The sequence below is a fragment of the Schistocerca gregaria genome, chromosome 2 (genome assembly GCF_023897955.1).
Source record: "Schistocerca gregaria isolate iqSchGreg1 chromosome 2, iqSchGreg1.2, whole genome shotgun sequence".
In the NCBI taxonomy this organism is placed as follows: domain Eukaryota; kingdom Metazoa; phylum Arthropoda; class Insecta; order Orthoptera; family Acrididae; genus Schistocerca; species Schistocerca gregaria.
In genome coordinates, this window is record NC_064921.1 from 636142304 (window position 1) to 636163779 (window position 21476).

The 21476-nt window shown below is 44.6% G+C and overlaps 1 protein-coding gene across 1 annotated transcript in view; it reads right to left on the bottom strand.

Annotated features, from left to right (window-relative positions):
- LOC126334666 (zinc transporter ZIP10) overlaps window positions 1-21476 on the bottom strand; it is a 246350-nt gene that overhangs the window by 20983 nt on the left and 203891 nt on the right. Inside the window, exon 4 of the mRNA XM_049997131.1 lies at window positions 12111-12332. Within this exon, the coding sequence (XP_049853088.1) occupies window positions 12111-12332 (222 nt within the window). The remainder of the gene's footprint in view (window positions 1-12110; window positions 12333-21476) is intronic.

A 21476-nucleotide genomic window follows, 5' to 3' on the forward strand; every position in this document is an offset into this window, starting at 1 on the left:
CAGCTCCATTAGGTTTCTTGGCTGAGGATCTATGGCACAAACAGCCCAACTGAAGTGTCCCACAGATTCTCAACTTGGTTCAGATCCAGGGAGTTTGATGGCCAAGGCAAAACAGTAGACTCATCCTGGTGATTTTCGAATCTCTCTCTCTCTCTCTCTCTCTCTCTCTCTCTCTCTCTCTCTCTCTCTCTCTCTCACACACACACACACACACACACACACACACACACACACACACACACACACACAGTGAGCTGTCTGAAATGTTGCATTATCTTGCTGGTAGATGCCATGGTGTGGAGGAAAAACAAACTGCATGTAGGGGTGGATGTGGTCCCCAAGGATAGATAGATGCACATGTATGTTGATCCACTGTGCCTTCCAGAATGATGAGATCACCTAAGGAATGCCATGAAAACATTCCCCAGTCCATAATGCTCCCCACCCCAGCCTGGATCCCTCTGACAATTGTTTCAGGGCATTTGCTTTCAGACAATTCACACTGTACATGCCAATGGCCAACTGTCATCTGAAAAGGCTACCTGTCATCACCGGGTGAACATCCAGTTGTGATAATAGTATGCAAATTCCAGCCTCTGTCACCCATGAACAGCAATCATCACAGGTGCATGAACCAGGCACCTGCTACTGAAGCCTGTACTCAGCTAAGTTTATTGAATGGTCATTGAGTAGACACTGTCTGTAGCCCCATGGCTCATTTGAGCAGTGAGTTGCTCAACACTTGCATGTCTATTTGCCCATGCACACCTCTGCAGCCATTGTTCACCCCTGTGATGTATGGCCCATGGCGCACCACAGTTTCCACAGTGCTGGTTATTATTACTGCCATTTTGCCATCACAGTATACTTTAACCATGGTGGCATGTGGACAGTTTACAAACTTAGCCATTTCAGAAATGCTTCAACCCTTTGGCCCAAAAAGCCAATGATCATGCTCTTTTGGGCAACAAATAAATTGCTCCATTTCCACATTACAACGACAGCTGTACTCTTTTCTGCATCCCCAACATACAATATATGCATTCCACTGCTAGTGCTGCCAGCTGCTGTTAGTGAGTGGTTATTGCACATGACATTGGCTGTGGTCACACTGATGTGACTAGACTGTGTACAAAAGTATCCTAACTTAAAAAAAAACTATCAGTTTGTTCCTCAGGGAGAAAAGTGTGTCGGGTCTGGAGTTGTATGAAAAGTGTGGCATTTCACTCTGTCCCCTGGTTGAAAGTGATCACTGATGTGAGGACAAGGGGGACAAGATGAATGAAGAGGTAAGGCTTTAGAGAGAGTAAGAGGTCAAAGGTCATATTTTGGTAAGCTGTGCCCTTGATACACAGCCCAGACAGAATGAGTAAAGGTGGATGGGTGGAGAGAGAGAGAGAGAGAGAGAGAGAGAGAGAGAGAGAGAGAGAGAGAGAGAGAGAGAGAGAGGGGGGGGGGGGATAGAACAGGTCAGTAGTTAGATTTATATCATGGAAACGACAACAATATTGGAAAGCCTCAGAGCCCAACGTTCATCATCATGTGCTCACACAATAGACATGACTCTGTCCCTTTGGGTAGAAGATGAGCTGTCTGTAATAAATTGGCAGTTAATGAGATGCGAAACTCTTACGTAACTTCATCTTTTTCTCATGGGAAGGAAGGTAGAGGAGAGGTGAGAGTTTAGTGTCCTTTGATTTATGCAAGGGGCTCAGACTTGGCTACTGAAATGAACCATGGTATTAATACACACATCAAAAAAAGTTTTGCATCACCTTGGTTCCAAGAATTTCGGAACTTGTGCAGAAAATTGGAATAGAGGTCAACATAAACATCATTCCCGCCCTTTTTATTGCTCATGAAAACCCACTTTGCATGTTATACCACCATACAGCGAGAGCTTCAGAGTGGTGGTCCAGATTTCTGTACACACTGGTACCTATAATGCCTAGTAGTACGTCCTCTTGCACTGATGCATCTCTGTATTCGTCCAAAAGTTCATCAAGGCACTGTTGGTCCATTTGTCCCACTCCTCAATGGCGATTCGGCACAGATCTCTCAGAGTGGTTGGTGGGTCAAGTCGTTCATAAACAGCCTTTTTCAATATATCCCAGGCATGTTCGATAGGGTTCATGTCTGGAGAATGTGCTGGCCACTCTAGTCGAGCGATGTCGTTATCCTGAAGGAAGTCAGTCACAAGATGCCTCGCCAATATGCTGCCGATAAGGTTGTGCTATTGGTCGGAGGATGGCATTCACGTTTTGTACAACCATTACGGCGCCTTCCATGACCATCAGCGGCGTACGACGGCCCCACGTAATGCCATCCCAAAACAGCAGGGAACCTCCACCTTGCTGCACTCGTTGGACAGTACATCTAAGACGGTCAGCCTGACTGGCTTGCCTCCAAACAAGTCTCCGACGATTGTCTGGTTGAAGACATATGCGACACTCGTTTGTGAAGAGAACGTGATGCCAATCCTGAGCTGTCCATTCGGCATGTTGTTGGGCCCGTCTGTACCACGCTGCATGGTGTCGTGGTTGCAAAGAAGGACCTCACCATGGACGTCGGGAGTGAAGTTGCACATCATGCAGCCTACTGCGCACAGTTTGAGTCGTAACACGATGTCCTGTGGCTGCACGGAAAGCGTTATTCACATTATTCAACGTGATGGCGTTGCGATAATCCGTAGGTAGCGGTCATCCACTGCAGTAGTAGCCCTTGGGCGGCCTGAGCGAGGCATGTCATCGACAGTTCCTGTCGCTCTCTCTATCTTCTCCATGTCCGAACAACATACCTTGTTGAGAGCCCTTCCTGGCACAAAGTAACAATGCGTCTAGGCATGGTTGAACTACAGACAACACGAGCCGTGTACCTCCTTCCAGGTGGAATGACTGGAACTGATCGGCTGTCGGACCCCCTCTGTCTAATAGGCGCTGCTCATGCATGGTTGTTTACATCTTTGGGCGGGTTAAGTGATATCTCTGAACAGTCAAAGGGACTGTTTTTGTGATACTATATCCACACTCAACGACTATCTTCAGGAGTTCTGGGAACCGGGGTGATGCAAAACTTTTTGGTGTATGTATAATCTTCTCTTGCTCCCAGCCGCATCAGGTCGTTAAAATCTGAAGAGCTTTCGACGGAGCTCTCCTCAGCTCTTGATAAGTGAGAAATGACTGCCATGTCGCCGGCGCTGCTTGTTTACTTCTACCACCTCTTTTGGAACACTATCCCAAAATCCCTTCGTCCTCATAATGACAGATATTTCGTCGAATAGAGCTCTGTGTCATTTTCTAAACTGTGTTCTGCCACGGCTGTCTTTACAGAATAAGCGTAGGTGTGTAACCACCTCTCATGTTCCATCCCACGTTGCTCCACAATGCGTACTGTTTATCCTCATAGTAACTGCCACACGAACATAATATTTTGTACACTCTAAGCGTTCTGAGCCCTAGATCGTATTTCACAGGCCTCATGAGCGTCGTATTTTTGTTGGTGAGATGTGTCTCTCCAGGAGCCGGCTAATCTTTCCCTATACAAGTCACACGAAGGCAAAAACGCAAGTTTCTTGTTTTCTTCGGTGGTGTTTTTCCTGCGTGTCTCACCAGAAATAGCCTATGGTACCTGGCAGTGACTGTAACCGTTTTCCCTGAAAACGTTTCAGAGGTGGCTTAGTCCTAGTGGCAGATTTTCAGCGTCTGAGACGACTTTAACCTGGTTTTTATGTCCGCTGGTGGTGGCTAAGAGCGTGCAGATACCAATCCATGTGTGATTACACTATGGCTGAGGTGTTCATTGATTTTCCGGCGAACGAGGACGTCAATGAAGTGCAATGCACCATAATTCTTTACTTCAGTCCTAAACCTAATGTGGTCGTGAATGTCGTTCAGGTGTTCGTAGAATTCTCGCAATTTTTCATATCCATGGGGCCAGATGTTGAAAGTGTTTCGACGTAACGATAAAAGCAACTTGACTAATCTGGAGCTGCATCCAAAGCGACGTCTTCAAATTTTTCCATAAAATGGTTAGCTGTAGATGAAGCTAACGGGCTTCTCATCGCAACACCGTCAAGCTGGTCGAAATACTGGCCACCAATAGGAAATACTGTGACGTCAGAGTTGGACTATCAAATAACTGGGAAAGGAGACCTATGTACATTTTGACATGAACACGTGTAAATAGGGAGACCACATCAAAACTGACCATTATGTCACCTTGACATCGCGAGGTTGAAGCGGGCGCGACGGACGCGGGACGGAAACACTACATTTGGGGAGGAGAGCACCAGTGACGTCACAGCCGGCAGCCAGCCTATATAATAATGGCGAAGCCGCGGCGACAAGGCAGTCCATTCACCGCTTGAAAATAGCCGACAAGAGCTCGATCGAAAGCTCGTAGGATTTTTACCACCTCTCACAGCTGGAAGCGCGAAAAGATTTTATTAACTCTTATTGGCGCGAGATCATGCATTCATAAAACCATTGTACTATTTGTCTGAACCTATTTACAAAAACAGTGGGAAACACGAGCGCAAATGACCAGACAGCAGTTCTACTCCTGCTTCTCTAAAATACGAGTACAATGATTTAACAAGCCTGCGACTTGACAGCGAGCTGGTTAGCGCAATGGTTAGCATACTGGACTCGCATACGGGAGGACGACGGTTCAAATCCGTGTCCCCTTATCCTGATTTAGGTTTTCCGTGATTTCTCTACATGCTTAAGGCACGAACAGTTTTTACGTAAGACACTGCCAACTCTCTTACTTGTTGCTCCATTTGGTATGGGTGTATTCTGTAAACACCTGATAGGAGAAATGTTGTTGTCGTCTTCAGTCCAGAGACTGGTTTGATGCAGCTCTCCATGCTACTCTATCCTGTGCAAGCTTCTTCATCTCCCAGTATCCACTGCAACCTACAACCTTCTGAATCTGTTTAGTGTATTCATCTCTTGGTCTCCCTCTATGATTTTTACCCTCCACGTTGCCCTCCAATACTAAATTGGTGATCCCTTGATGCCTCATAATATGTCCTACAAATCGATCCCTTCCTCTAGTCAAATTGTGCCGTAAATTCCTCTTCTGCTCACTTCTATTCAGGACCTCCTCATTAGTTACGCGATTTACCCATCTAATCTTCAGCAATCTTCTGTAGCACCACATTTCGAAAGCTTCTATTCTCTGTTTGTCTAAACTATTTATCGTCCACATTTCACTTCCATACATGGCTACACTCCATACATATACTTTCAGAAGCGACTTCCTGACAAATCTATACTCGATGTTAACAAATTTCTCTTCTTCAGAAACGTTCTCCTTGCCATTGCCAGTCTACATTTTATATCCTCTCTACTTCGACCATCATAAGTTATTTTGCTCCCCAAATAGCAAAACTCATTTACTATTTTAAGTGTCTCATTACCTAATCTAATTCCCTCAGCAGCATCCGACTTAATTCGACTACATTCCATTATCCTCGTTTTGCTTTTGTTAATGTTCATCTTATATCCTTCTTTCAAGACACTGTCCATTCCGTTCAACTGCTCTTCCTCTGCAGCTGTGGCTTATTAAACTGATTGTTCGGTAATTTTCACATCTGTCAACACCTGCTTTCTTTGGGACTGGAATCACTAGATGGTAGAATTTTGTTAGGCATGGGTCTCTCAAGGCTGTCAGTAGTTCTAATGGAATGTTGTCTACTCCTGGGGCCTTGTTTCGACTTAGGTCCTTCAGTGCTCTGTCAAACTCTCCACGCAGTATCATATCTCCTATTTCATCTTCATCTACATTCTCTTCCATTTCTATAATATTGTCCTCAAGAACATCGCCCTCGTATAGACCCTCTATGTACTCCTTCCAACCTTCTGCTGTCCCTTCTTTGCTTAGAACTGGGTTTCCACATGGGCTTTTGATTTTCATGCAAGTGGTTCTCTTTTCTCCAAAGGTCTCTTTTTAATTTTCCTGTAGGCAGTATCTATCTTACCCCTAGTGATATGCACCTCTACATCCTTACATGTGTCCTCTAGCCATCCCTGCTTCGCCATTTTGCACTTCCTGTCTATCTCATTTTTGAGACGTTTGTATTCCTTTTCGCCTGCTTCATTTACTGCATTTTTATATTTTCTCCTTTCACCAATTAAATTTAATATCTCGTCTGTTACCCAAGGATTTCTATGAGCCCTCGTCTTTTTACCTACTTGATCCTCTGTTACCTTCACTATTTCATCTCTCAAAGCTACCCATTCTTTTTCTACTGTATTTCTTTCCCCCATTCCAGTCAATCGTTCCCTTATGCTCTCCCTGAAGCTGTCTACAACCTAATCTACACTTCATAACCAATAGATTGTGGTCAGAGTCCACATCTGCCCCTGGAAATGTCTTACAATTTAAAACCTGGTTCCTGAATCTCTGTCTTACCATTATATAATCTATCTGAAACTTTCCAGTATCTGTAGGGTTCTTCCATGTATACAACCTTCTTTCATGTTTCTTAAACCAAGTGTTAGCTATGATTAAGTTATGCTCTGTGCAAAATTCTACCAGGCGGTTTCCTCTTTCATTCCTTACTCCCGTTCCATATTCACCTACTAAGTTTCCTTCTCTTCCTTTTCCTACTAACGAGTTCCAGTCACCCATGACTATTAAATTTTCGTCTCCCTTCACTATCTGAATAATTTATTTTATCTCATCTTACATCTCATCAATCTCTTCGTCATCTGCGGAGCTAGTTGGCATATAAACTTGTACTACTGTGGCAGGCGTGGGCTTCGTATCTATCTTGGCCAAAATAATGCGTTCTCTATGCTGTTTGTAGCGGCTTACCGGCATTCCTATTTTCCTATTCATTATTAAACCTACTCGTGCATTACCCCTATTTGATTTTGTATTTATAACCCTGTATTCACCTGACCAGAAGTCTTGTTCCTCCTGCCACCTAACTTCAATAATTCCCACTATATCTAACTTTAACCTATCCATTTCCGTTATTAAATTTTCTAAGCTACCTGCCCGATTAAGGGATCTGACATTCCATGCTCCCATCCGTAGAAAGCCAGTTTTCTTTCTCCTGATAACAACGTCCTCCGGAATAATTTACCCAAGAGGACGCCATCATCATTTAATCATACAGTAAAGCTGCATGCCCTCGGGAAAAAGCTGTAGCTTTCCCTTGCTTTCAGCCATTCGCAGTACCAGCACAGCAAGGTCTTTTTGGTTAGTGTTACAAGGTCAGATCAGTCAATCATCCAGACTGTTGCCCCTGCAACTTCTGAAAAGGCTGCTGCCCCTCTTCAGGAACTGCACGTTTGTCTGGCCGCTCAACAGATTTCCCTCCGTTGTGGTTGCACCTACGGTACGGCTATCTGTATCGCTGAGGCACGCAAGCCTCCCCACCAATGGCAATGTCCATCGTTCATGTGAGGTGACGGGGGGGGGGGGGGGGGGATAGGAGAAATAAGTTTTATTAATTAACTTTGGAGATCGTACCATTTTCATTTGTTTTACATGCACAGTCTACTGTGATTGGATACTTTGTTAGGAAACACAGACGTATAAGGAACTAGAGTTCTTTTGGTAGGTCAGTAGGTTCATCACCATTACAAAGTGTTTTTGTTCGTATCGAGACAATGTGCCACAAAAATACTGCATCACATGGTTTAAAAATAACCACACAGGATAAAAAATTAGTCACCCTCAGGAGGCTTCCCGCTAGTACCGCGTCGCTTTGATAGTGGCCTCAATTTGCCGAGAAGAAGAGTCGATAAGTTTCTTCTGGTATTCTATACCCAGTAGAAGCCACTCAGTAATGATTAGATTAAACAGAGCCTCGAGACTGTGGGAATGATGGGTACTATATTTCACCCGCTGTTCCAAATATCCGAGATATTTTCTAGGCAGTTAAAATAGGGTGGTTTAGTAGGCCAGTTGAGGAGTGACAGGGTGCACGACTGACTGTCACAGCACGAGCATACGCGTGCAGCCCTGTGATCACGGCTGATATCTCTGAAGACGAATGCGTTGATACCCTACCTATCATGAAACTGTAGAAGAAAAGGGCAACACTTGGTCTGCAATACCACTGAAATAAACATCTCGGTTCGTGTACACTGTAAACTGAAAATGTGGCCCCAGGACATGTCACGAAAAATACCCCCACAATCGTCACAGAACCACCTCAGGGTGGATCTACACCTCGCACACCCAGCAGCGTAAAAACCTCATTGGGTCATCGACTCACTCTTCAACTTTCATCATTTGAAAAGAACCAAAACAGTGTCTCCTGAGTCCGCACTAGACGCTTCTAGTCGGCTCCTATTAAGTACGTGTGTTGTTTGGTCTACTGAAGATGTGCCGCTTTATGCGCTGCTGTGCGTAACTGCCTTTTGAGAGATGTCGGCCCCAAATGTCCATTGCACGCAGTCTCTTTCGCAATCTTCACTTAGAAACTGGTGGAGATGGACCTGCATTCATTGACAGCAGCAGTTTCCTGTCTGGCTTGAAGCCAATCCTCAGTTAAAAGGTGTGAAACTCTCCTCCAGTAGCTGTCCGATTAAAATTTTTTTGTGATTACTGTTCTTACGCCGCGTTATGTACCTACGAGTAGTACAGCGTTGCTGTAGAAACGATGGACAGTCAGTTCTGATACACCATGTAACAACTTTGTTCATTCACAGTGCGAACAACTGCACAGCCCAACACAATACTATATTTCGATCATGTCTCCACATACGGCTGGTTCGAGAACATTTCCCCCACACAAGTGACGTATCATTTAGCGTCCTCCAGCCCCTCTGCCAACCTTCTGTACGGCATTTTTTTCTTACCTGCCTTTTCCTGGGCTCTTGGTAAGACTCTTAAAAATAAATGTAAATTCAGTGATCGTGAATTGGTTCTTTTCTTTTAAAATAAGTGCTACACAGGCATCATCTGTAACAGAAATAAATTTCTAAATCTTGTTCCTGTGCTTAAGAAATATAATTCATTCCCATTTCAGATAATTACTGAGATCTTTAAAAGCTTCTAGTGATAGCAGAAGTAAAAACGTTATGGAAAACATGGGTCTGCAAACAAACCATTCATGAGGTAACTGTGAATGTGTGGTTATGAGCTGCCACTGGCTTAATTAGTGCGGAAATTTGTTTTAAGTTCCTATGGGATCAAACTGCTGAGGTCATCGGTCAAATGGCTCTGAGCACTATGGGACTTAACATCTATGGTCATCAGTCCCCCTAGAACTTAGAACTACTTAAACATAACTAACCTAAGGACATCACACAACACCCAGTCATCACGAGGCAGAGAAAATCCCTGACCCCGCCGGGAATCGAACCCGGGAACCCGGGCGCGGGAAGCGAGAACGCTACCGCACGACCAGGTCATCGGTCCCTAGGCTTACTCATTATGTAATCTAATTTAAACTAACTTACGATATGGACAACACATACACCCATGCCCGAGGGAGAACTCTAACCTCCGACGGGGCTAGTCGCCGTGGCTAGGCGCCCTAGACCGCGCGGCTACCCTGCGCGGCTCTTAATTAGTACGAACTTATTTGGGAGTGTACATTAAACTGAGCATGTAACATGCTGAAGTAGTATTGTACTGCTGTCAAATTTGTACAGTAGTGGAAATCAGAATAAAGGCATGGATATTTGTAGGAAAATTAACATTGTCGGTTGAAATAGTTGTGCGCAGTGTATATGCAATAATGTGAGATGCAGTAAACAGATAAGTGCAGTCAAATGGAATCGCATTTGATTTCAGTAGTACGGTATGTACTAAGAGGTGGTAGAGGGTGGAACTCAGTAAAAAGGCAGATGGCTCTGCGCAGTTTTAGTGTGAGCGTACGTGCGTTTATTGAAGACAGGAAACAAACACCCTGATAGTGTGTGTTGTCTGCGTAAACCACGATTGTGACAATGCCACGTGGAATACGTCATTATGTAATGAAAAAGCAAAAATTGGTGTGTACAAGAAAATGGGGCTCTCTAATCGTAAAATCGCCAAGAAGTTGAACTGTTCAACTACAGTGACTGATAATTTCGTAAGACTGGGCGCATGATGTGGACAGAATGGAAAATATGGACAAAGCAAAAAATTATCTATGTCATTGAAACGGTCGCTTTTGCGCAAAGCAAGGGCCTCAAACAGTTATTCTTCTCAACTTGTTACTGTTTTACAGTTGCCAGTAACTGCCAGACGTGTAAAACAAATTTTGTCAAATGACAAACATCTTGCACTCAAGAAAATGTTACAGAAACCTTCTCTAACAACCAAACATAAAGAGAATGGATAGGAGTTTGCTGAAAAACATATGTCATGGTCTTCAGATCGGGATGACGTGGTCTTCAGTGATGAGTAGTAGTTTAATTTAGATGGGCCGCAAGAATTTCATTATTGTCGGCATGATCAGATAAGAATGAGCAGAAAACTTGGTGGTGTAAGTGTTATGATTTAGTGCACTCTAGTGTTCAGCCAAGCAATACTTCTAACATGTACGATGAGATGCTACAAGACAGAATTGATTAGAATGTATGACGACCTAGGAAACGAAAGTCTAATGTTTCAACAAGGTAATGAATCCGTTCATATCTCTGCTAGAACCAAAAAGCGGTTTGAAAATAAAGATATCTATGTCTTGCTCTAGCCTGCACATAGCCCGGATATGATAGTAATGGAAAATCGTTGGGAAATACTTACAAGGCGTGTTTATCGCAGTGTAAGGCAATATGAGGTCTTATGTGGGCTGAAAAGAGTGATACGAGAAAAGTGGGCCACCATTGCACTGCAAGAACTAGAAGCCCTAACAAAACCAATACCGAAGAGAATTTTCGAGGTAATTAGGAAGAACAGAGCTGTAACACACCAGGATAATGACTACCTTCATACCAACTTTCATCTAGGAAATGCAAACGCGTTATTCTCTTACTCATCTTAAGAAACTATGTGATTCCGTCTTATGTGTGTCTACTATTTTCATAATAAATTCGAAACATTCAAGCCTTAAGCATTGTACTACTTCTTTAGTAGAAACACGGCCTTTATATTGACTTCTACTACTGTATTGTATTGCATTTCTTGTTAACCTAGGTCATGGGTGAAATCTGATGGTGTATGTAAATTCCTAAAGGACCAAACTGCTGAGATCTTCGGTCTCTAGAATTACACACTACTTAAAGTAACTTACGCTAAGAACAACACACACACCCATGCCCGAGGGAGGACTCGAACTTCCGGCGGGAGGGGCCGCTCAGTCCGTGACATGGCGCGTCTAACTGCGCGGCCACTACGCAGCCACAACGCGCGGCGGTGAAATCTGAGCCCAGTTAGATGGGGACTAAGGAAAATTAACAAATGGTTCAAATGGCTCTGAGCACTATGGGACTTAACATCTATGGCCATCAGTCCCCTAGAACTTAGAACTACTTAAACCTAACTAACCTAAGGACATCACACAACACCCAGTCATCACGAGGCAGAGGCAGGAATTGAACCCGGGAACCCGGGCGCGGGAAGTGAGAACGCTACGACACGACTACGAGCTGCGGACCAAGTAGGCTGGGGATGATGCTGCAACTGCTGGCGCATCTAATTCTCTGTCTCATTACATCTCCTTTTATACACGATTGTTATGCGCAGTCACTGACGTTTTGCTGTCCAGCGCCTTCTGTCGGACATTTTGTGATTTTTTTGTTCTAATAAAACCCCTTGTTATTACAAGAATGTGTGTCAATTTTTACCTCTCTACCTACATTATTCCGTGGTTTATTACGTTTTCAAATTTATACTGGCTTTGTGACCACCCAGTACATAGGCGCTCACGCGTGCTCGCTCGTATCCACTGCCATGACTTAGCCAGCGACGGAGGGCCACGAGTCCGCAGTATAGAGGTACAGAAGTGCTACACTGCACCACGGTGACCAGAGTGCTCTCATAGGAGGTGGCTAATGGTTTGTCTGGTGAGCTTGTAAGTCTAAGAGCTTCCGACGACGGACGTACCACGTTGAGAGTGGATGCGTTGCTTCTGTAGATAAATATTTACAAGACATCCGAAGCTGGTTACTGCTTGCTAGGTTAAATTTCGTAAATTAGTTGCCGGCTGGGGTACGCACCGGCCGCGGTGGCACCGACGACTTCCTGGTGGACGTGGCTCTCGGCGGTGGCGCCGGCGGCAGCGTAGCAGGCCCGCTGGTCGATCTCGTAGACGATGGCTGGGCAGAGGTGCAGGAAGACGGGCTGCGAGATGAGCACGTCGTGGTGCGTGGGCAGCCCGTGCGAGCGCAGCAGCTCCTGCGCCGACAGGCAGGGGCTCGGCAGCGCCGCCGGCTGCGTCTCTGCGGACAGCCCACACCACGCGACTCAGGCCGGGCCACTCCCTGCTGTAGCCTCACTGCTGGCACGGCCACGGGACGGCCAAAGAACCGCGCCGAGTCTTACAGGAGTATTTAACCTACGCTCTGTGATAGACGAACACCTCGAGCTGGTTCGCTTTTGGAGCAGCTACCAACGCCGGCCATCCTAAAAATCGAGCTGTTCAACAAAGTCAGTCAGGAAGAAGATGCTGTGATATGCAAATGATTAGCTTTTCAGAGCATTCACACAAGGTTGGCGCCGGTGGCGACACCTACAACGTGCTGACATGAGCAAAGTTTCCAACAAATTTCTCATACACAAACAGCAGTTGACCGGCGTTGCCTGCTGAAACGTTGTTGTGATGCCTCGTGTAAGGAGGAGAAATACTTACCATCACGTTTCCGACTTTGATAAACGTCAGTGTAGCCTATCGCGATTGCGGTTTATCGTATCGCGACATTGCTGCTCGTGTTGGTCGAGATCCAATCACCGTTAGCAGAATATGGAATCGATGGATTCAGGAGAGTAATACAGAATGCCGTGCTGGATCCCAACGGCCTCGCATCACTAGCAGTCGAGATAACAGGCATCTTATCCGCATGGCTGTAACGGATCGTGCAGTACGTCTCGATCCCTGAGTCAACAGATGGGGACGTTTGCAACACAACAACCATCTGCACGAATAGTTCGACGACGTTTGCAGCAGCATGGACTATCAGCTCGGAGACCATGGCTGCCGTCACCCTTGACGCTGCATCGCAGACAGGAGCGCGTGCGATGGTGTACTCAACGACGAACCTAGGTGCACGAATGACAAAACGTAATTTTTTCGGACGAATCCAGGTTCTGTTACAGCATCATGATAGTGGCATCCGTGTTTGGCGACATGGCGGTGAACGCACATTGGAACCGTTTATTCGTCATCGCCATACTGGCGTATCGCCCGGTGTGATGGTATAGGGTGCCATTGGATACACGTCTCGGTCACCTCTTGTTCGCATTGACGGCACTTTGAACAGTGGACGTTGCATTTCACATGTGTTACGACCCGTGTCTCTACCCCTCATTCGATCCCTCCGAAACCCTACATTTCAGCAGGATAATGTACGACCGCATGTTGCAGGTCCTGTACGGGCCTTTCTGGATGCAGAAAATGTTCGACTGCTGCCCTGGCCAGCACATTCTCCAGATCTCTCACCAATTGAAAAGTCTGGTCAATGGTGGCCGAGCAACTGGCTCGTCACAATACCCAAGTCACTACTCTTGATGAACTGTGGTATCGTGTTGAAGCTGCATGGGCAGCTGTACCTGTACACGCCATCCAAGCTCTGACTCAATGCCCAGGCGTATCAAGGCCGTTATTACGGCCAGAGGTGGTTGTTCTGGGTACTGATTTCTCAGGATCTATGCACCCAAATTGCGTGAAAATGTAATCAAATATGGCTCTGAGCACTATGGGACTCAACTGCTGTGGTCATCAGTCCCCTAGAACTTAGAACTATTTAAACCTAACTAACCTAAGGACATCACACACATCGATGCCCGAGGCAGGATTCGAACCTGCGACCGTAGCAGTCGCACGATTCCGGACTGCGCGCCTAGAACCGCGAGACCACCGCGGCCGGCAAATGTAATCACATGTCAGTTCTAGTATAATATATTTGTCCAATGAATACCCGTTTATTATCTGTATTTCTTCTGAATTTCTTAATGGCCAGTAGTGTATTTTTCGAGCAGGCGGTACCGGTTGTTGTGAGCTTCGGTAATAATTTCAAGAGTGTGTACTATTAATAACGATTTTAAAGAGAAGGCTATATTTAATCACAAAGCTATGTGGATCAGGGGCTTGCAGATCACTATAAGTGCGTCGTATAGGATAATACAGGGTGGCGCAGGAAAAACCGGCCCCGATTACAGACTGCTCGCCAATTACGCACGAATTGTTGCCCTCTAGGAGCAGATACAGCAACAAAAAGATAAACATATAATATCTAGATAATAAAGAAATAACAAATAAGTTAATTCATGGTTGATGCGTCACTGGAACGCAAGGTACCATGCTACGTACTCTTTGTCCCATACTACACACTGGTTTGCGGAGTATACGTACAGCATGCACCAGAAAAACACCGACGAGTTTCAGGGACAGGTTCCTTACACGAAAACGAGAAAAAATGTCTGAAATGCGTATATTAATTGTGAAACATCTCTTCTGCTGAACATGTGCTCATAGCTCTTAAGATGTGTAATTTAGAGCCAATGTTTACTAGACTGTTTTCTTGTTTTGGTCCATATTATTTCCTCCCAAAATATGGAAAACAGCAAACTTCCAGTAGAAGAGATGTATTTCATAGTATTGAAGGTGAACAAGTGCTCATAACTCTTAAGGTACGCACTTTAGAACTCGTGTTTACTAGACTTTTTTCTTGTTTTCGTGCAAGGAACCTGTTCCTACAGCTAGTCTCTGGGACACCCTGTATAGCTGTAGAGGGTACATTCTTTGGGTGTAACTACTTCTGTTCAATATTATTTAAAAGATAGCTACTTGAACTGTAACCGTGCGAAAAAGTGCTCTGGGTAATCTGTGAACTTTTGACAGACTACGTGAAAGTGTACGTAGTGTAGACGCTCTACAATAAAAGGATGCACACTACACCTCCTTTCTTTCCTCTTGCGAATAACAAAATTTTTGTTGCGAACGATTAGCTCCTACCTTTGTCATATGATCCATACAACATCGCTTTCGACTCATGCTGTCACAAGCAATCCACTGAACGAGCGATGTGAGTAGCTGCAGGGTAACCGCTGCCGGCGGGCAGTTCCTGCGAGGCTGCAGTGCACCGTCCTGCCGCAGACTCGACTGGTTGCCACCGAGCAAAAGTCGGAGCAACCAGGCAGGGGAGACCATGGAACAACCTCTCTGCACTCTTCAGTGAACAGTGAGGCAGCCTCTTCATCTTGCATGGATATTCATCGAAAGATGTAGTAGTAACTTCAGCTGTGGCCCGCGAATGTGTGTTGGGTACCGTTCTGTTCATGTTGTACATCAATTACCTCCCAGACGGCATTAATACTAGCCTTAAATTATCTATAATTTTGTAAGGAAGTACTGTCTGATAAAAGCTGCTCAAATATTCCGTCAGATGCTGATGAGATGAGCAACTCTTTTTAAATGTTCACAAATGTAAAACTGTGTACTTCAAAAAATGAAAAAGTGTAGTATCTGGTTGTTGTTATATTCAGTCCAGGGCCTGGTTTGATGCAGCTCTCCATGCTGCAGCAGTCGAACATTTTCTGTATCCAGAAAGGCCCGTACAGAACCTGCAACATGCGGTCGTGCATTATCCTGCTGAAATGTAGGGTTTCGCAGGGATCGAATGAAGTGTAGAGACACGGGTCGTACCTACTGCAACGTACATCCTTCTGAATACGCCTAGTGTATTCATCTCTTGGTCTCCATCTACGATTTTTACTCTCCAAGCTGTCCTCCAATACTAAATTTATGATCCCTTGATGCCTCAGAACACGTCCTACCAACCAATCCCTTCTTCTAGTCAAATTTTCCCACAAATTTCTCTTTTTCCCAACTCGATTCAACATTCTTCTGTAGCACCACATTTCGAAAGCTTCTAGCCTCGTCTTGTCTAAACCATTTGTCATCGATGTTTCACTTCCATGCATGGCTACACTCCATACAAATACTTTCAGAAAAGACTTCCCGACACTTAAAACTATACTCGATGTTAGCTTCTCCGACTGCCCAGGCTAGGAAAGCGAAAAAAAAGTAGTGCACTATCTGCTGTAAGAATGAAATAGTAAGGCTATGACAGAAGCTTTTTTATTTAAATTTACGGTAACAAGTTTTTCGAATTACTTGAGATGCCAGTGTGGTTATTTGGTGAGACTATCCATTGATTCAGGGAAAGGACACCCATTTCAGTCATGGAATTTTACCAAAGGAAAACTGTTGGTAACATTGAAGCTCAACATTTATGTTTCGTTCTATGAAATATGTTTCGTTGTATACTGAGTAAAAATTGCTTGTACATTAAAATCTTTGATTATCTAGTTCCATTATTGTTTTGTCACGCTTTCCTTCGTCCGCAACGATATCACTTATTTCCTCTCACTGATACTTATTTTCAACCCTCGATTTGAATATTTAGTGAAAAAGAAGTTCCTTATCGCTCTACGACGTTCAGTAGGGCAATACAGCACTATGTGTTTTACGAAAAACAACTCAGTAAGTCTACGGTTGCTAAAGTAAGCGCGCACACGTGGCTTGCTTCCAGCCATTAGATTGGTTGCCGAGTCCTTGGTCTCCGCGGCTGCTCGCTCAGGCTTATGTCTTCCTGGTCGCCAACAACTAAGTTGACACTGCGTTTAAGAAGGCTAACGAGCACATGCAGCGCCGATGTGACGGACTGTCGTAAAGAAGGCAACTCCTGTCAGTGGTCATAACATGAAGGAAGTTGGGAACTTCTCAAGTTTATCGTCGTGCTTAACCGGCAAATGCAGATGTTGTGGCCGACAGCGAATTCATGGCACGACTGTAATGGTCGACGACTATACCAATAGAAATGTGTATTCAATCGACCGGTGTTGATACACTCCTTAACCAGCACACACTGCAAACGACGACGGAAGATAGCAGTCCTTAACTGGATGGACAAACGTGATATTATGCAATTTTTTGAATTGTTGTTGTTGTTGTTGTTGTTGTGGTCTTCAGTCCTGACACTGGTTTGATGCAGCTCTCCATGTTACTCTATCCTGTGCAAGCTTCTTCATCTCCCAGTACCTACTGCAACCCACGTCTTTCTGAATCTGCTTGGTGTATTCATCTCTCTGTCTCCCTCTACTATTTTTACCCTCCACGCTGCCCTCCAATACCAAATTGGTGGTCCCTTGATGCCTCAGAACATGTCCTACCAACCGATCCCTTCTTCCGGTCAAAGTTGTGCCACAAACCTCTCCTCTCCCCAATCCTAGTTATGCGATCTACCCATCTAATCTTCAGCATTCTTCTGTAGCACCACATTTCGAAAGCTTCTATTCTCTTCTTGTCCAAACTATTTATCGTCCATGTTTCACTTCCATACATGGCTACACTCCATACAAATACTTTCAGAAAAGACTTCCTGACACTTAAATCTATACTCGATGTTAACAAATTTCTCTACTTCAGAAGCGCTTTCCTTGCCATTGCCAGTCTACGTTTTATATCCTCTCTACTTCGACCATCATCAGTTATTTTGCTCACCAAATAGCAAAACTCCTTTACTACTTTAAGTGTCTCATTTCCTAATCTAATTCCCTCAGCATCACCCGACTTAATTCGACTACATTCCATTATCCTCGTTTTGCTTTTGTTGATGTTCATCTTATATAATCCTCTCAAGACACTGTCCATTCCATTCAACTTCTCTTCCAAGTCCTTTGCTGTCTCTGACAGAATAGCAATGTCATCAAAGTTTTTATTTTTTCTCCATGAATTTTAATACCTACTCCGAATTTTTTGAATTATAGATGCTGATTTCTCAAGATTTTGTAGCTTTGCAGTCTTTGCGCATTACGTTTAAAGTGAGGCTCTTTGTTTTTCGGTGGTGCGTAAAAGCAGCCACTGGAGCTCCGGGATGCGTGATTGGCTACCTGCAAAAGACAGACATCTTTCTTTGTGATTTTGTTCAGTCGTCGTTAATCAATGCAGAAAGACATGTGCCATCCTCATCCTCAAGATCCACAGGAGAGGACCAAGGACACTCTGAAGGTTCAATGGTGTCATCTTGCAGCATCTTCTCCACTTCTTCCCGAATAATGCGTTGTTCAGCCGACGAACCCTGGTGGATGATCCCTAGCGTTGATGCAGTATGTTATCGTTGGCCGCTTGGTCTGCCTCTCCTCCGATCCAGAACTGGAGGCATCCGAGAATTGTCGCAGAATGGGTAACACTCGCCAAAGTTCTTCCTGCATCAGGCCAGATCCTATTAGCAGTTCGATAGCAGCTTCCTCCACTGCAGTGTCTCTAATTGTAGCGCAGCATGATTCTTCGTCTCTAGCAATGAGCTGCCCATCCTGGACTGGGCCAGCTGTATACGTTATCTGATCAAAAGTATCCTGACGTATGTGTGTGGACATTAATATCGGACATGGCTACCTTTCGCCTTTGTGACGATTTAATCTATGCTGGGGAAATTTTCAATTAGATGTCTGAATTTCTGTGGGTGAGTGGCAGCACATTCTCCCTTAACAGCAAAAACCAGATAATATCTGCGTTCTAACTAAACCCAAAGATTTTCCATTGGCTTCAGGTCTGGACAAGCCAGACCATTTCAGGAATGTTATTCTCTACAAACCGTTGTCTCGCATACTCCTTTATGACAGCTTGCGTTTCATGCTGATACGAAGTCATCTTCTCCGATGTGTTCCTCTACTATAATCAGTACACAGAGATATAAAATGTGTTCATATCCTTCCACATTTAGCGTTTTCTACAGCGCAACCACAGCCTAATCACGATAAAAAGTCCCACACCCTAACACCACCGCCCCTGTAGTTCAGTGTTGGCAGTACACACGATGGCGTGTAACGTTCTCTAGGCCACAGATACAGCGTGATTCATCACCCAAATCACTTCTTTCCAGTCATATACTGCCCAGTGCCGTCACATTCTACACCACCTCAAGCTTCGTTTAGCATTGACTACAGAAATCTATAGCCTTTGAGAAGCTCCTTAACCATTGTAACCATTCTACATCTACATGGATACTCTGCAGATCACACTAAGTGCCTTTTTAACTCGCTATGCACAGTCATTGTGCTACCAGGACTGCTGGTAAACGTTTGGAACTCTAGAGTGATTTTTGTCCATGTGATTGTTTACTAGTACCCGCCGCAGTGCTCTTCCGTCTCTCTTCTTCAGTACTTGATGTCGGTCTAGTTAAGCTGTGGTTATTTTTTTGCGATTTCACTACAGTATCACATTACCAATAGTCGACTTGAGTAGCTTTAGAAGGGCTGAATGCTTGGTCGTGCGGTAGCGTTCTCGCTTCCCGCGCCCAGGTTCGATTCCCGGCGGGGTCAGGGGTTTTCTCTGCCTCGTGATGACTGGGTGTTGTGTGATGTCCTTAGGTTAGTTAGGTTTAAGTAGTTCTAAGTTCTAGGGGACTGATGACCATAGATGTTAAGTCCCGTAGTGCACAGAGCCATTTGAAACTTTTTTTTTTTTAAGGGTTGAAAGGCCCTGTTAGATTTGTTTCTCCTCCACGTTCTAAGACAACGGGCCCTCCTGACCGACCCTTATCTACTGCTACTGTGTCTCTAACGTCAGACCAATGCTCCCTAACTGATATTATACCGTCTTGTCCGCCTCTCGTGGCATCTAGTGGTCAATTCAGCAGGGATGTCCGGATACTTTTGATCAGCTAGTGCATCTTTAGGGATGGGTTGTGGTTGCTCGTATACGTTAGTGATGCAAAGTTCCCCCTGACCACCTTCAAGGCTCATGAACGCTTTTTTGGAACGTAGATTTCTTTTGTGAGTCCGAGTAGCTTTTTGTAAGTAATAAAGCTTCACAGTTTAATTGAGCACATGGATTGAATGGAACTCGTCCCATTGGTGACGGCAGAGAAACAACTTCTTTGATGGCAACCAAACGTTCCGTGCAATCTTTGTTGTACGTGCTTGTTGGAATCGCTTCGTCAGTTTGGAGATATGATTTACACTTTCAATGGGTGCTTGTGAAGTTGTAAAGTCCCATCTGAGAATGTTATTGAGACTTTGAATTTGTCGTTTTAAACAAAATATAGAGTTTTGTCTTGTGGGCTGAACGTATTTCCCATTTGCGATTTTCCGTCATGTCATACCAAATACTGGATTTTGTGACTCGTTCGAATTATATAAGACGTTTCGTCGAGTCCTGACCAACGTCTCCGAAACCACTGATGGATGCTTGACGCTGGCCTGAGTTACTGTTGTTTTGGAATCCACTGATCGACATACACAGATCTCGGGAACGATACTGATTGTACTACGGTTCCTGTCCGTTAGGGAGACAGCTTTTACTTCACGTAATTAGGACCACGGTGATGCACATGTTTCGAAGTAACTGGCGTTTCCACCAAACAACGTCGCTTCGTATCCACAATAAAGTCCAAATTCGAAAGCAAGGTCGTCTGTTACGTACAACACTTTGCACTGAAACCACTTTTATTACAGACATCAATGTACAGACATAACACAACTGCCTCCTGCACAGATAGTGCTGCTGTTTATGATGACATGGAATATTACACAATATGTAAACATTACAAACATAAGAAAGTTCTAAATAATAAATATTTTCTGGTGATCAGGTTTGAATTGGCAACCCGCAATACTCCAGTCAGCGACACTATCCGCTACTGAACATTTCTGTCACACAGCTCTCGATATTCTGAACAGCGTGCAAACATGGGTAATTAGGTCTGATATCTGATAGTTTCCAAAGTACAATTCCAGTATTTGGTCTAACTATCTTCCTGAGACTGACCTCTTTATGAGGTGCCTGCACGTAACATTAAAGAATTAAAAATGTAATTTGTTATTATTACGTAGCAAGACAGTCGGCAATTTGTTAGGTGATGTTTTACATACTAGTGCCATCATAACTATGGTGTCGCAAGAACACCACTCATCACAGGGCAGCAGCACAGGGGTCGATAGCACAACATCCCACTCCAGAGACGGTGTGTGAGGGGCGGTTGAAAAGTTTCTAGTCCGAGATAGTTACCTAATGTCTGGCACAAACAACGCCACCTACTTTTATGGTGACAGTTTGTTGGTACGCAAGTCAAATTTCGCTGCTCCAGCTTCGTTAGTTTTACCGCTAGGACGCGTTGTATACCATAGTGTAAGCAAAATGGCGAATATCGAGAGAATCAAGAACCGTGCTGTGATTGAATATCTTCATTTGAAGGGAATGACGCCCAAGGAAATTACGGAGGACATGCGGAATACACAGTGATCCGGCTTATGCAACAGTGAGAAACTGTGTGTCAGACTTCAAACGTGGCAGAACGACTGCAATTCACGATGCGATTTAACAGGATGGTCGAACAACGTTGCAGCACATTGAAACCACATTT